The sequence below is a fragment of the Callospermophilus lateralis genome, chromosome 3 (genome assembly GCF_048772815.1).
Source record: "Callospermophilus lateralis isolate mCalLat2 chromosome 3, mCalLat2.hap1, whole genome shotgun sequence".
In the NCBI taxonomy this organism is placed as follows: Eukaryota; Metazoa; Chordata; class Mammalia; order Rodentia; family Sciuridae; genus Callospermophilus; species Callospermophilus lateralis.
In genome coordinates this window covers 82,740,328-82,755,510 of record NC_135307.1, presented here as the reverse complement: position 1 = coordinate 82,755,510, position 15,183 = coordinate 82,740,328, and the positions used below count along the sequence as shown (strand labels likewise).

The 15,183-nt window shown below is 32.1% G+C and overlaps 1 protein-coding gene and 1 pseudogene across 4 annotated transcripts in view; one reads left to right on the top strand and one right to left on the bottom strand.

The window, feature by feature from the left end:
* Nucleotides 1–15,183, top strand: part of Dph6 (diphthamine biosynthesis 6) — a 168,596-nt gene that overhangs the window by 101,209 nt on the left and 52,204 nt on the right. For all 4 annotated transcript variants that reach the window (XM_076850525.2, XM_076850527.2, XM_076850524.2 and 1 more), the window contains exon 5: nt 3,616–3,734. In XM_076850525.2, coding sequence (XP_076706640.2) covers nt 3,616–3,734 — 119 coding nt within the window. The remainder of the gene's footprint in view (nt 1–3,615; nt 3,735–15,183) is intronic.
* On the bottom strand, nt 5,598–5,711 carry LOC143396192 (small nucleolar RNA U13; annotated as a pseudogene).

The window sequence follows — 15,183 nt, the reverse complement described above, 5'->3', positions numbered from 1 at the left end:
GAGTGCGCTACCGCTTGAGCCACATCCCCAGCCCCTAAAATAATTTTTAAATGCTGTGAATTCCAGAGCAACAACCAAGAATTTCGCAATGAGGACTGGAAGGAATAAGGTCTTCCATAAAACCAAAATCTTATTAAGAAAATGTAGAGAGTATAGTTGATTAGTAGGCATTAAACATCAGTGACAAGAAATCAAGAACCAAAGTGCTTGTGTCACATGGGTATTTCAAATTTTATTACTTTTTTTAAAATTAACTACCTCAGCATAGGTGCTTTGAGACATTTTACAAATACAAAAATTACATAAATATCTCTGTAATGAAGAAGGTTTTGATTTCTTTGAAATTCTAGATGTATGTATTTGAAAAGATAGTGGTATTTTTAATACCATTTGTGAGTAAATGCAAAACATTTAGTACATTGAGTAGGTACTGTGAGATTCTGAGGTGGAGGGGAGAAGATATCTGTGTAGGCCAGAATAGTCAGCTACACAACCATATATATTCTAGGGATGATTGGTTAGAGAGTAATAAACCTTACAGACACCTAGAGATAATGGCTTTAGACTGATATTCTTGGTTGGAAATTGATCTCTTATTATGTGACTTGGACAAGTCACTTGGCTTAACTACCATTTCATGAATGCTTGTTTTATCTACGCATTGTTACATTCTTTATCCACATTACCTTTAAGTTATTATTAATCAATTATAATCCTTCCTAAGAGAGTGACATTTAATCAAAGTCATGAATTAAGTAAGGAACAGGAACTAACCAGGGTGATATCCCTGTGGATTCATTGCAAGGATTTTAAAATTTTCAACTGATACATAAAAATGATACATATTAAAGAGGTAACTATGTAATGTTTTGACATGTGTGCATCATATGATGTTTAAATCAGATGAAACATGTCTATCTTCTCATTTCTTCATGATGAAATTCTTCATTTCTTTGTCACTTCTTTATGATGAAAACTTTCAAAATCCTTTCTTCTAGCCTTTTGAAATGTTTTGAACAACCAATAAAAAAATATTGTGAAAAAAAATAAAAAATAAACAACAAAGAAAACAGCAATGTTCTTTAAGCTGTACATAAGTGAACAAATTATTTGTTAAGTAAAAATGCCTTGTGCAGCCAGGGATGGCTGAAATTCATCATACTGAGACTCTGGATATCTCAGTTCTATTTTTTACCTCTTAACTAGTAACTTTTTCTAGCTCAATAATTCTCTATTTTTTTTCTTGCTTTTAAAACCAGAGGAGCAATACTTGTCTTTTTTTAACTTTCTGGATTGTTTGCCAATTTGACTGAAATAAAACATGCAGAAATCTTTTGGGATATATTACAAAGTATATAAATGGATGTGAATAATCTTTGCTAAGTTTGTGACTCTCTTTCTTTCAAATGCTGTTCTAGCTCAAAGTGGGTAACTTATCTTTCTTCAATTATCTCTGATTATATGTCCATTATTCCCCTAGCATTTGGAAGCCACACTTCATTCACTATTGTTCTATTACTTAAGTCTTTACAAGTTTTTATTATATATTGTGGTGTGTTGATCTAATTGATTTTTCTTCTCATTTAGTGTAGTTTCATGTATAATTAAATTGGTATAAAAGTCTATATTAGAGATTGTACAATGTCCCCAGACCTCGTTCTTATTCATATGTTGTTGTAAACTCAGTTCTTTATGAATTATATGTAATATTAATAAAATTTTGAATGATATTTAAAAAAAAAGAAATATAGAGTGCATTATTGTCATTTGTAATTACACTGATATATGATAGCAAACCCAAACTTCTTTTTCCTGTGTAACTGTAACATGGTACCTATTAATCAACCTTTCCCCATCTTTCTCTCCTGCTTTCCTCTCAGCTGAAACTCTGGTAACCTCCCTTCTCTCAATTTCTATGAGGTCAGCTTTTTAGATTCCGCATGTAAATGAGATTCTATAGTACTTGTCTTGCTGTCCTAGCTTATTTCACTTAACATGGTGATCTCCAGCTCTATCCATGTTGTCAAAAATGATAGGATTGCATTCTTTTTATGGCTGAATATTACTCCATTATTTATATGTATTTTTTTCCACATTCATTAAACAGGTGATGGATGCTTAGGTTATTTCCATTTCTTTATTGTGAATAGTGCTTCAGTAAAAACAAGAGTGCAGATGTCTCTTCAGTATACTCTTATTTCCTTGGTATTTATGCCCAGACAAAATCTGCATCATTGCTGTACATCAGTAGCCAGTTATCTGAAGTAGAAATCAAGAATGCAATCTTAATTAAAATAGCTGACAAAAAAAATACGCAGGAATAAATTTAAAGAGGTAAAAGGTCTCTACAAAGACAAGTATAAAATGGTGATACAGGTATTGCAAGGAATCCCATCATCTGTATTTTAAAAGAATCACACTGGCTGTGATATTGAAAATGAATTTTAAAAGAGAAGAGATGGAAGCAGGAAAAGGAATTAAGATATTGACATAAGAGATAATGGTAACTCAGCAGTGGCTCAGGAAGCTGAGGCAGGAAGATCACGAGTTCAAAGCCAATCTTGGCAACATTGAGGCACTAAGCACCCAGTGAGACCCTATCTCTAAATAAAATACAAAAACAAAAACAAAAAAAGGGCTGGGAATGTGGCTCAGTGGTTGAGTGCCCCTGAGTTCAATCCTTAGTAACAACCTCCACCCCACCTGCACCACCAAAAAAAAAAAAAAAGATAATGGTGACTCAGACCAGGGTATTAGTAATGGCATTGATGAGGAATAATCACATTAAGTATGGTGAAAATTGGGTATGGAATATGAGGAATGTGGAACAAGAATAAAGCATGACTTCACTTTCCATCTTTTAATCTTATCAAGAAATTTGAATGAAAATATTTTTGCCCTTATTTATGAACTAGGAAAATGAACACAGATCTTAAGAATTTACTTAACTTGCTCAAACCATCCGGCTAGAATACAGATGAGATTTCAAACCCAGATATGTTTTGACTTCAAAATCCATATTTTTTCTACTATATCAATAGTATAAAATATCTAGTACAATGCCTACAGTTTATCATGCACTCAATGAATTTTACTTTTTGTTATTTTCTTTTCACTAAAATTCTTAAAAAGTATTTCTAAGCAGATAAAAGAAGTTCATAGGCATTGTAAATTTACTAAATATATGGTTATAAGAATAAATTTATTTTCCCAGTTGCATACACTTCACAATTTTGGTACCCATGGAAGTTTTGTTTTTTTTTTTTTTAATGAGATAATCATCCATTGTAGATGGACATTTGTAGGCTTTTTCACATAGATTTCTAAACTTATAACCTTACTAACATTAATATATCTAGTCTGCTTGGAGATTTCATTTTATATGTTTATGCTTAACCCAGGGGAATTAAATATATTTGTGTAATATTTACATATGTGTGTGTGTGTGTGTGTGTGTGTGTGTGTAAGTTTCATTAGGCAAGACATGTTTTTTAAAGCATTTTAAATGATGAAATCCTTGAAAGAAGTATTATGTACAAAATCAAAGTAATTGCTCTAGATCTAAGTATGGAACATTAAGAGATCATCTTTTTTTTTTTTTCTTTTTACTTTTAGGTGTAAAAGGCTTAATCTCCAACTCTTAGCTTACCTTTGGCAAAGGAACCAGGAAGATTTGCTCCGAGAGATGATAGCATCTAACATTCAAGCAGTGATCATCAAAGTAGCAGCTTTGGGTACGTAACTAGACTCTAAAAGAGGACTGTTAACACATAGATAATCTTAGTTCACTAATAAGCAGTTACAATGAAAAACTAAGAATGATTTAGAATATAAAATTTATAGTCACAAGTTAAAAAAAATTAACACACATTTTGTTATAAAGAATAGAAAGTTTTAATATAGGATTTTGAACATTTGCCAAAGTGATTAAAAGTGAGCTTCTTTTTTTGAATGTATAATGAATTCTAAAACTGATATTGTATTATGTTTCTTTTTTTTTTTTTAAGTTGTTATAGGATTTGGAACTCAGATTTGTAGGAAACAGGAAATACAGGGATCCTTGGGATTTTTTGTTTTCAAAAGATTCTAAAAATATGTATTTGGTACAACACATGATATTCCTCTTACATTTTTAACATATTTTGAATAATACTAAAATTAGAATGATGTATTTTGTGTTATCAGAAATAAACATGGTAGTGGGTTTTTGTTGGGGATGGTGAAAAAATCATGTTTGAGGGAATGTTATTTGATTATTTAGCATAGACATAATAGGCAGGTGCTAATCTGATTCAAATGTGGATGTTGTATATGAGCATGTTAATTTGTTATTTTGAATTTTTATGAATATGTTGATTTTGAGAAACTAGAGGGTTGATCCCAGTGCATTTGTTTTATGAACTTATTATAGAAAATGCCCTGAAGCCTCAGGATTCCCAAAGCCTACTCATGTAAATGTTTACCTTGATGATCTCTGAAATAAAGAGGTCTCAAACTGTGGAAGACTTTATAAATAAATTCACATTTCAAACAGCATCAAAGAAAGGTAAAGACTGCAGACATTAGCATTGCTAACATTTTCCTGGTTAGTATTTGCCTTCCCAAAGTTAACAAGTTTCTCAATACTTGATACGTGATTTTTCCTGTTTTTTAATTTTAGAAAAAAAAATTTTTGGTTTTGTAGTACAGGGAATTGAACTATTTGCAAATGTTCTACAACTGAGCAATATCTCTAACCCTGTTTTTGAATTTCATACTAATGAATTATACTGCGTATTCTCTATTATGTCTGGCTTCTTTGGCTCAATATTATGTTTATGAGGTTTATTGTATCATTGAATGATGAAATAAATATTCTTTATCCCTTCTGTTCTTCATTTTTCTTCCACAATGAAAATCTTGATTCTTAAGAACAGATGATATGATATTTTTTACAAAATCTAATAATATTTGAAACAAAGTGACAAGAAAACAGGTCTGCAATCCATTTTTTCTAGTAATTAGAGTACACATGTTGGAAAGCAAGAAGGAAGAACCCATATCATCTCCTCATTAACACATCACTTACAGACTTTGTGGCAAAAACTTAGCAACAAATTATCATATTTACCACAGGGGAAGACTTTTATCTGTGGACTGCTTGTAGTAGTCTTGTTGCTAAAACAGACAAAGAAAGAGATGACAGAAAAAGCTTTAAGTCCACTTTATTGTCACTGGAAGACCTTCTTGAAAGATATATTTGTTAGCAAAGTATATAAATTGATCACTAGAAAAATCATACAAGTTTAAGGGTGAGCTTAATCGGTTAAATGATTTTCTGCTAATATTAACTATGAAAGAGAGTAATAACAGGACTCTACTGGTAAGGTTTCTGCGATTGGGAGGTAGGAATATGGAGAATATAGGGAAGGATGAAAGAACATAATTTTATGTCTCACAATTTTGCAAAATTTTTGTTTTGCCTGATTTACTGGACCTATATCTGAGTTCAAAGGTGCATGTACCAAATAGTGGAAAATATTATCTTAACACAAAATATAATATCAATACCATTAAATTTGATAGTATATATTTTCTTTTTTTCTCCCCCCACCCCACATCAAACAGGCAGTGTACCACCAACACTATAACAAGGTTTGAGGGAGGCAATCTAACACAATGGTGTAAAACCCAAAAACCCAATCATCACCCTTATGAACATGCAAAAGGATTGACAGCATATATTCCTAAAGGTTCTTAGGGGTATACATAACTTAATCCCATTTAGGCAAATTAAGACCTCTCTAAACACAAAAACAAGTGTCCTATCAAACCCTGTAATTTCTGCCAAAAAGTGTTACCAAGTCTTCTATTTTTATCAGCCCTATGGGTTCATAATACATCTACTGAACCAGAAAGCCTAATTTTAGAGAAAAGGGTATGTATAAAAATAGATAATAAATGGGGCTGAGGGGAATTATAAAAGATGGATGGAAAGGTACTTTTAATTAAAGTTCTATGGAAGGGCTATGGCTGTGGCTCTGTGGTAGAGTGCTCGCCCAGCATGTGTGAGGCACTGGGTTCAATCCTCAGCATCACAAAAAAAATAAATAAACAAAATAAAGGTATTGTAAAAAAGAAATTCTTCAAAAAAAAAAGTTTTAAGGAGAGATATAATCATGTGATCCCCATACCAGAGCCTCCAAGCTTGGAGATACTCTTAGGTATCCCTTACAGATCTTAACTAATATTAAGAAAACACTTTGGGTCTGTTTTTTCTAGAGAAGGGAAATAGGTGATGTAGAAGCTCCACCTAAAAAGATTCCACCCGGATAACAAAATGACAGTACTGCTTAATAATTCCACTGTATTAGGTTAGTTCACTGTAGGTAGTTTAGCGCTCATAGCAACCACTCAGTTCTTGGTTCATAGACTATATTTACTATTTTGATCATTTTTCTGATAACTACTGTGAATGGATTATTTAAGTGCGGAATACCAAATAGTAGAGTTTTTACACTCTTTGTGAGATAATCAAAACAATGTCACTAAGACATCTACCTAGTTAGAATAAAAGATAAATTTCTGCTGTCTACCATTGTGTGATCTCCTTCAAATAGGATATATAAATGTGAATGGAATTCAGATTTCATTTAAGAAAATTAGAAGATCACCCTTGAGGGATAGATTTGGATATGGCTTAATGAATAGACATTACTAATAACTCCTCTATGGAGTTGTGCAAAATATGTTTATGGAAAAACCTATGATATCCAAGCAAAGTTATATTCCATATACCAAATGGCAATCTTTGGAACATATTTTTTAGGGGTATGTGTATAAAAACTGTTTTCCTAAATTGCATAAATTTTACTAGTATATTGTGGTAATGACCCATGGAGTGGCTTAACCAATGTCTTCCCTGCTGTCTGATATTCTGTAGAAATTTTTGGTACTAGTCTTGGGGATTCAAGTACTACATCAGAACAAATCAATGTTCTTTTGAAAGCTCATCATGATGAAAAAGACTTACTAATTCAAACAGAGACACTAGAGGGAGCTCTCTTCCAGGAGACTGGCCACATTTGGAGATGACCCTAGAGGGACAAGAAAGCTTTAAATGACTACACTAATAGAATATTTACTTAAATGGGACATCATAACAGTCAACAGTTCAAGAAGAGGGATATTATCCTTACCCAGGAAAGACTATTGAATATTCTAATCACTGGGGAAATTATTAAATAATGATGGCTGGGAGTCTGGCCAGAACCAAACAAGGATACCCACTTACGGAAATACTATAGTTAGCCTAAATTATGGTTGGACATTACTGGACAGTGTGGCCTTTATAGTTGTTCACGAATGGTTCAGGTATTATTGTTAAAAAGAGAATTTGTCCTCATGAAACACTGATCAAAATTGGACAAGACCAAAGGAAGAGCATTTATTGTCTTGAAGGGAGCTTGTTGGCACAATGGCATCTAGACACCAATAACTGTTAAAACCTATACTGTGATATCTGGTATATAGTTATATCCTCAAACAAGATGAGATCTAGAATTTATTGGTAATGATAATCTCTGGGCACTACGCACGACACTGTGAATGTGAAGTGCGAAATGGAGATGGTGCTGTAATTCTAATTGAATGTATGGGCTAATATTAGCAAGAATATAGTCAATGTGGTACAGAAGGTCCTGTAGAGCTCTTCTGACTGTCCTGAATCTCTGCCTGTTTTGCTGTGTTGTTTGATTACTTCCATTCTTGGAATTCTCATAAATGTTGATACTATATAAATTCTCTGATTTTCTCTGAGTTATTATTTGACAATCTAATATTTTGGCTTAACTCAATTTCTTCTTCATTTTGTATTGCATTACATATGTGGGTTTGTGGGGAAAATATTTTAATGTTTTCGAAGTTAGTACTTTCTGAGTAAATTTTACAGAAACTTTGGATCCAGACTAAAACTGCAACCTTTAGAACTTAATAGTTGACTGAATAGATATTGGGAACACCAAAGAGTTTACCTCTAGCAACATGTGTTTACATTTCAAGTCAGGGATGAAATCAGAATCTTAGAGATATCTCCAGGGTTGTAAAGCTGGATTCACTGTTTTTTTGCCCACCCATCCCCACCAAATATTTATTTACATTCCAAAGTGTAAAGGCACAGTCCTTCTCCTTACTTTTAAAGAAAATTATCTCCAAAGGGAACAGGGACTCCTTACAAAGTGTAAAATAAATTATTTACAAGACTTTATCTCATCCTCATTACTTCAGTCCTGGGGTAAGGACAAGGAAAGAAAAAAGTCAAGATATTATTACTTACTATTTGTAAGAGATAGAAATAATAATTTTCCTCTTTCTTAACATAGCTATCCTAGTAATGTAAAGTTGTACTCATCATGCTTTTATTTTGGATTTTGCTAATGACTAATGATGTTGAGCATCTCCTCATGTACTTATTGCCATTTGTATGTCATCTTTGCAGTAGTGACAATTCCAGTCTTTCACCATTGTGTAAAATTGAATTGTTTTTTCACTCCTGTATTCAGTTGAGATATTCTTTTTTATATATATTCTTGAAATGTATCTATTATCAGATGTGTGATTTGTAAATATTTTCTCCCATTCTGATATTCTCTTCAGCTTCTTGTGGTGTACCTTGAAGTTCAAAAGTTCTTAATTTTAAGAGTTTAATTTGTTGATTTTTTATAGCAATGTTTCTTTGATATTATATCTCAGAAATCATTTCCTAACTCTGTCATAAAGATTGACTTGTATGTTTTATTTTAAGAGTCTTATACTTTTATGTCTTGAGATTTCCTGAGTTTGTTCTCCACTTTTATCTGAATTTATCTTTTCTTTATCCTGCTCAATTTCTATTTTATTCCTAGAAGTTTCTTGCCAGTATGGGACCTTGTTCTGGGAAGAAGCCGTGCATCATCAGTGTTGAATAAAATGATAGTTATAGGTATAATTCTCATAAGAAATGTTTCAGTAAGCCTTAAAATGACTTGTGCTATAAGTATTTTGTAGACAATTGTTACATTTTGTTACCTCTTACTGAAAACACACTACTCAAAACAGAAAGGCATGAAATAATGTGCATTTGATTATGTTTACAGAGTCTGTGGATTTGGAATCTAGAAGAGACAAAGTGCTTTTTTTTTTTTTTTTCTCCTTGACACTTGGGGTACCAATTGGGAATTATTGGACAACTCAGGGTGACCTAAATGACTGGCTGATGCAATCATCTGGATACTTCATCATTTACATATTTAGTGCTTGGCATCAGCTGTGCCTTGTGAGCAAAGAGCCTACACCAGGCTAAATTAATGTGCTCAGTTTTGCTAACATCATGGTATCTGTAAGGTATTCTTATTTGTTACATGGTAACCCAGAGTACCAAAAAGTTTTTCTTCTGCAAACAGCCACAAACCCCCTCAGTTTCAAGGAAAGGATCATAAATTCCATTTCTCATTGGGATAAGTTTCATAGAATTTGTGAACATGTTTATTTTAAATCTCTATCAAATTGAAGTAATTCTCATCTATAAATATCTTTGAGAAATAAATTATATTTATAGAATTCTATTAAGTTATTTTTCTTTATGTAATCATTTTGACTGCATTTCTGGAATGTCACAATTGGTTGTGGTTTTTATACATTGCTTATACATTTTACCAGTACTCTGTTTAGGATTTTACATGTATTTTCATAAGAGGGATCAATCTATAATTTTGCTTTCCTAGTAGTGACAGGTCTGGATAATAAGACTTGTAAAACTAGCTTTAAAGTAGTTCCTCCTTTTCTGTTGTCTAAAGGGTGTTTGTAAGAGATCAGTATTACTTTTTTCTTAATGTTTGGAAATATTTATTGCTTAAGCCATATGGACATGAAGATTTCCTTTGGGGAAGGATTTTATTAGATGTTCCATTGCTGTGTTATATTTGACTATTAAGATTTTTTATTTGATAATGTTTTTCTCTGAATTTGTTTTTCTCTGAATTATTGGTAAGTTTTGGAAATTATGGATATAATGTACTTCCTAATGTCTTCTTATTTTTTTATATTATTTCTAGGATCAGTAATTATGTTATTCTTTCATTCCAATAGGTAATTAGTTCTTTTCCTCCACTTTATCAGTATTGTAAACGTTTGATTTTATTAATCCTAATTTCTTGATGCATGCATAGTTGTTAAATTTTATGCTTGTTTTCTAATGTATGTATTTAAACCTATATGTTTCCTCTAATTGCAGGTATAGTTCTATTTTTATTTATAGTTAGTTCAAAGTACATTCCTTATCGAACGCATGAGTTATTTAGAAATGTGTTTCTTAATTTCCAAACAAGAGTCTTCTCTTTTGAAGTTGGTTTCTAGCACAATCACATTTTGGTCAGATAGTATACTTGAAATTCGTTTCATTTCTTTAAAACTTTGAGTGACTGCTCAAACTTTTGAGCATTTTGAATGGATGCTCAAAATGGTCAATTTTGTTAAAATGTTTCATGTGCACTAGAAAATTATGCTTTTTCTGCTATTTTGAGGTACAGTACAATATACTTAGAAATAAAATGAGGCTGTCTATGCATGTTGTTCAGATCGCATATGTTTTTTTCCTATATCATAGTATAAGGTTTAAATATAACTCTTTCAATTGGTAATATGACGAGTTTTTCATTTATCTTTGTATTTCTATCAAGTTTTGCTTAATGTATTTCAAAGTTGTGCTATTAGCTGCATGTAGATTTACATTATTATGTACTTCTCCTGGTGTAATGCTTTATTGTTATGAAATGTCTCATTTCTAATAATGCTTTTGCCTTAAAGTTTGTTTGTCTGATATTGATTTCTAAGCTAGCTTTCCATTGGTTTCTTTTTGTATAATTTAGTTATTTCATTCTTAAAACTTTTTTGTCCTATGTTCTTGCAGTACATATAGTTGTTTTTTTAACTATTACATATGGAATTTTATTGGTTCTTTTAAGTTATATAGGATTCATTTTGATAGACTTATAACAGCATGGAATGTAGTTTGTTCTGATTCAATGCCTTGTACTTCCTCTTTCCCTCCCTTTCTCCCTCCACCTGTTCCCATCACTCTACTGATCTTTCTGCTATTAGTTTTTTTTTTTTAAATTAATGTCTTGTGAATATACTTGATGGAGAGTTTCACTGTGATATATTCATATATGTAATAGGAGAATTAAGTCAGATTCATTCCAAAATTCGTTCCTTATCCCATCCCTTTTCCCTCCCTTTTCATCCCCTTTTTATACTATACTGATCTTTCTTCTATTTTGGATTAGCTTCCACATATCAGAGAAAACATTCCACCTTTGACATTTTGGAACTGGCCTATTTCACTTAACATGAAAATCTCTATTTCCATCCATTTACCAGCAAATACTATAATGTTATTCTTCTTTATGGCTGAGTAATAGTCCACTGTGTTTATATGCCATAGTTTCTTTATCCATTCATCTGTTGAAGGGCATCTAGATTGGTGCCATAGCTAGGCCATTGTGAATTGTGCTATTAACATTAACATTGCTGTGTCACTGTAGCATGATGATTTTAAATCTTTTGGATATATACTGAGGGATAGCTGGGTTTTATGGTGGTTCTATTCTAAGTTTTTTGAGGAATATCTATACAGCTTTCCAGGTGGTTGGAATAATTTGTAGTTCCACCAACAATATGTGAGTGGACCTTTTTCCCCACATCCTCACCATAATATCATTGCTTGATGCCAATCTGTTTAAATTTTCTATATCCTCTGGTTCAGTTGGATAGATCATTTATCTCTAGGAATTTGCCAATATCTTCAAGATTTTCTAGTTTATTGGAGTAAAAATTTTCAAAATAGTTTTTTATTATCCTTTGGATTTTCATAATGTCTGGTGATATATCTTTTTTCATCGCAAATTGTGTTCATTTGAGTTTTTCTCTCTTACTTTTGGTTAGTTTGGCTAAGAGTTTATGAATTTTTTTTATTGGTTGTTCAAAACATTATAAAGCTCTTGACATATCATATTTCATACATTAGATTCAAGATGGTTATGAACTCCCAATTTTACCCCAAATACAGATTGCAGAATCACATAGGTTACACATCCACATTTTTACATAATGCCCTATTAGTGATTGTTGTATTCTGCTACCTTTCCTATCCTCTACTATCCCCCCCTCCCCTCCCCTCCCATCTTCTCTCTCTACCCCATCTACTGTAATTCATTTCTCTCCTTGTTAATTTTCCCATTCCCCTCACATCCTCTTATATGTAATTTTGTATAACAATGAGGGTCTCCCTACATTACCATGCAATTTCCTTTTTTTCTCCCTTTCCCTCCCACCTCATGTATCTGTTTAGTGTTAATCTTTTCTTCCTGCTCTTCCTCCCTGCTCTGTTCTTTGTTGTTCTCATTTTATCAAAGAAGACATTTGGTATTTGTTTTTTAGGGAGTGGCTAGCTTCACTAAGCATAATCTGTTCTAGTGCCATCCATTTCCCTGCAAATTCCATGATTTTGTCATTTTTTAGTGCTGCGTAATACTCCATGGTGTATAAATGCCACATTTTTTTATCCATTCATCTATTGAAGGGCAACTAGGTTGGTTCCACAGTCTAGCAATTGTGAATTGTACTGCTATGAACATCGATGTAGCAGTATCCCTGTAGTACGCTCTTTTAAGGTCTTCAGGGAATAGTCCGAGAAGGGCAATAGCTGGGTCAAATGGTGGTTCTATTCCTAGCCTTCCCAGGAATCTCCATACTGCTTTCCAGATTGGCCGTACCAGTTTGCAGTCCCACCAGCAATGTACAAGTGTACCCTTTTCCCCACATCCTCGCCAGCACTTATTGTTGTTTGACTTCATAATGGCTGCCAATCTTACTGGAGTGAGATGGTATCTTAGGGTGGTTTTGATTTGCATTTCTCTGACTGCTACAGATGGTGAGCATTTTTTCATATACTTGTTGATTGATTGTATGTCCTCCTCTGAGAAGTGTCTGTTCAGGTCTTTGGCCCATTTGTTGATTGGGTTATTTGTTTTCTTATTGTTTATTTTTTTGAGTTCTTTGTATACTCTGGATATTAGGGCTCTATCTGAAGTGTGAGGAGTAAATTTTACTTTCAAAAAACTGACTCTTTGTCTTATCATTTGTATTATTTTTATTCTCAATTTTATTTATTTTAATTATTTTCTATCTTGTACTGATTTTGGTGTTGGTTTGTTCTTCTTATTCTAGATCTTTGAGATGTAATGTTAGATTGATTGTTTGGTATCTTTCTATTCTTTTAATGCTATGAACTCTTTTAGAACTGCCTTCATACTGTTCCAGAGATTTGGATCTGTTGTATCACTATTCTCATTTACTTCTAAGAATTGTTTTATTTTTCCCCTGATTTCTTCTGTTGTCCATTGATCATTTGAAATTGTATTCTTTCATCTCTGGATATTAAGAATGGTTTTGTTTTTTATCTTTGACTTCTAATTTCATTCCATGTTGATCTGACACAATGCAAGGTAATGATTCTGTATTTCTGGGTTGGGTTTTTGTTTGTTTGGGTTTTTGTTGTTGTTGTTGTTGTTTTGTTTGTTTGTTTGTTTGTTTGTTTTTTGCTAAGATTCACATTGCTAACGTACATGATAGTTTATTTTAGAAGATGTTCCATGTGCTTCTGAGAAGTGAATTCAGTCATTGATTGATGGAATATTCTGTAGGTGTCTGCTAGATCTGTATTATTAATTGTGTTTTTTAGTTCTGTATAATCTTTACTTAGTTTATGTTTAGATGATCTATCCAGTATGAAAGAGGCATGTTAAAGTTACCCAGTATTTTTCTTGTGGTCTATTTGATTCTTAATATTGTAAAGAGTCTGTGTGATATGTGTCTATGCTCTTTTGATTGAGGCATAAATATTATAAGGCATAAATATTCTACCGTATTGATGTATGATATCCTTAAGCAATATGAAATAACCATCTTTGTTTCTTCTGATTAATTTTGGATCAAAGTCCACTTTATATGATAAGAGGGTAGTTACCCCTGTTTGTTTACAAGTCCCATGTGAATGGTATGTTTTTTTCCCATTCTTTTACCTTCATTATGTAGATGTCTTTGCCTATGAGGTGAGTCTCTTGCAGGTAGCATATTTTGGGGTCTTGTTTTTTAATCCAATACTTCAGCCTATGTCTTGATTGAAGAGTTTAGACCATTTACATTCAGTATTATTATTGAGAGATGATTATTTCCTGCCATTTTGATTTATGTTTTAATGATAATATTTTAATGATAATTGATTCTGCTTTAATTTACTATTCTTCTCGTATAATGTCTCCCTCTATTAGATTTCATTTTTATTTTTCCTTTCTTCTTCATGAAATATTTTATTGAGTATGTTTTATAGTGCAGGTTTTCTTGTTATGAATTCATTTAGCTTCCGTTTATCATGGAAAGCTTTCATTTCATCTTCATTTTTGAAGGTTAATTTTCCTGGATATAGTATTCTTGGCTGGCATCCACTTTCTTTCAGAGGTTCGTATAGAGTAATATATTTCTAAGCCTTCTTGTTTTTAGGGTCTGGATTGAGAAATTAGTTGAAATCGGATTGATTTACTTCGAAATGTGACCAGTCCATTTTCTCTTGGAGCTTTTAAAATTCTATACTTATTTGTGTGTTAAGAATTTTATTATAATATGGCTTTGAGTGGATCTGTTGTGCTTTTATATATTTCAAGTCCTATATGACTCTTGTATTTGAATTTCTATTTCATTCTTAAGGTTTAGAAAATTTTTTAATATTATTTCATTGAAAAGATTGTGCATTCCTTTAGCTTACATTGCAGAGCCTTCATCTATACCAATTAATCTTAAATTTGGCCTCTTAATGTTATCCCAGATTTTTTTACATATTCTGTTCTTGGTCTCTTAATATCTTTTCTTTATGGTCACCCTTATTTTCAAGATTCTATACTTTGTCTTCAAGGTCTGAAAAATCTGTCTTCATCATCTAGATGTATATATTTTGTGGGAAGGCCATATATGTTAGTTACTCTGGAAGAAGGGAATTATTTTATTTTATTTGTAACAGTAGAGTCTTAATTAACTCATAAAACCTCATCAGCAATTTGGTTTTTCTCCATTTAATTTTTATCACTTGAAAACTTTTATCTATTCTTATTAATA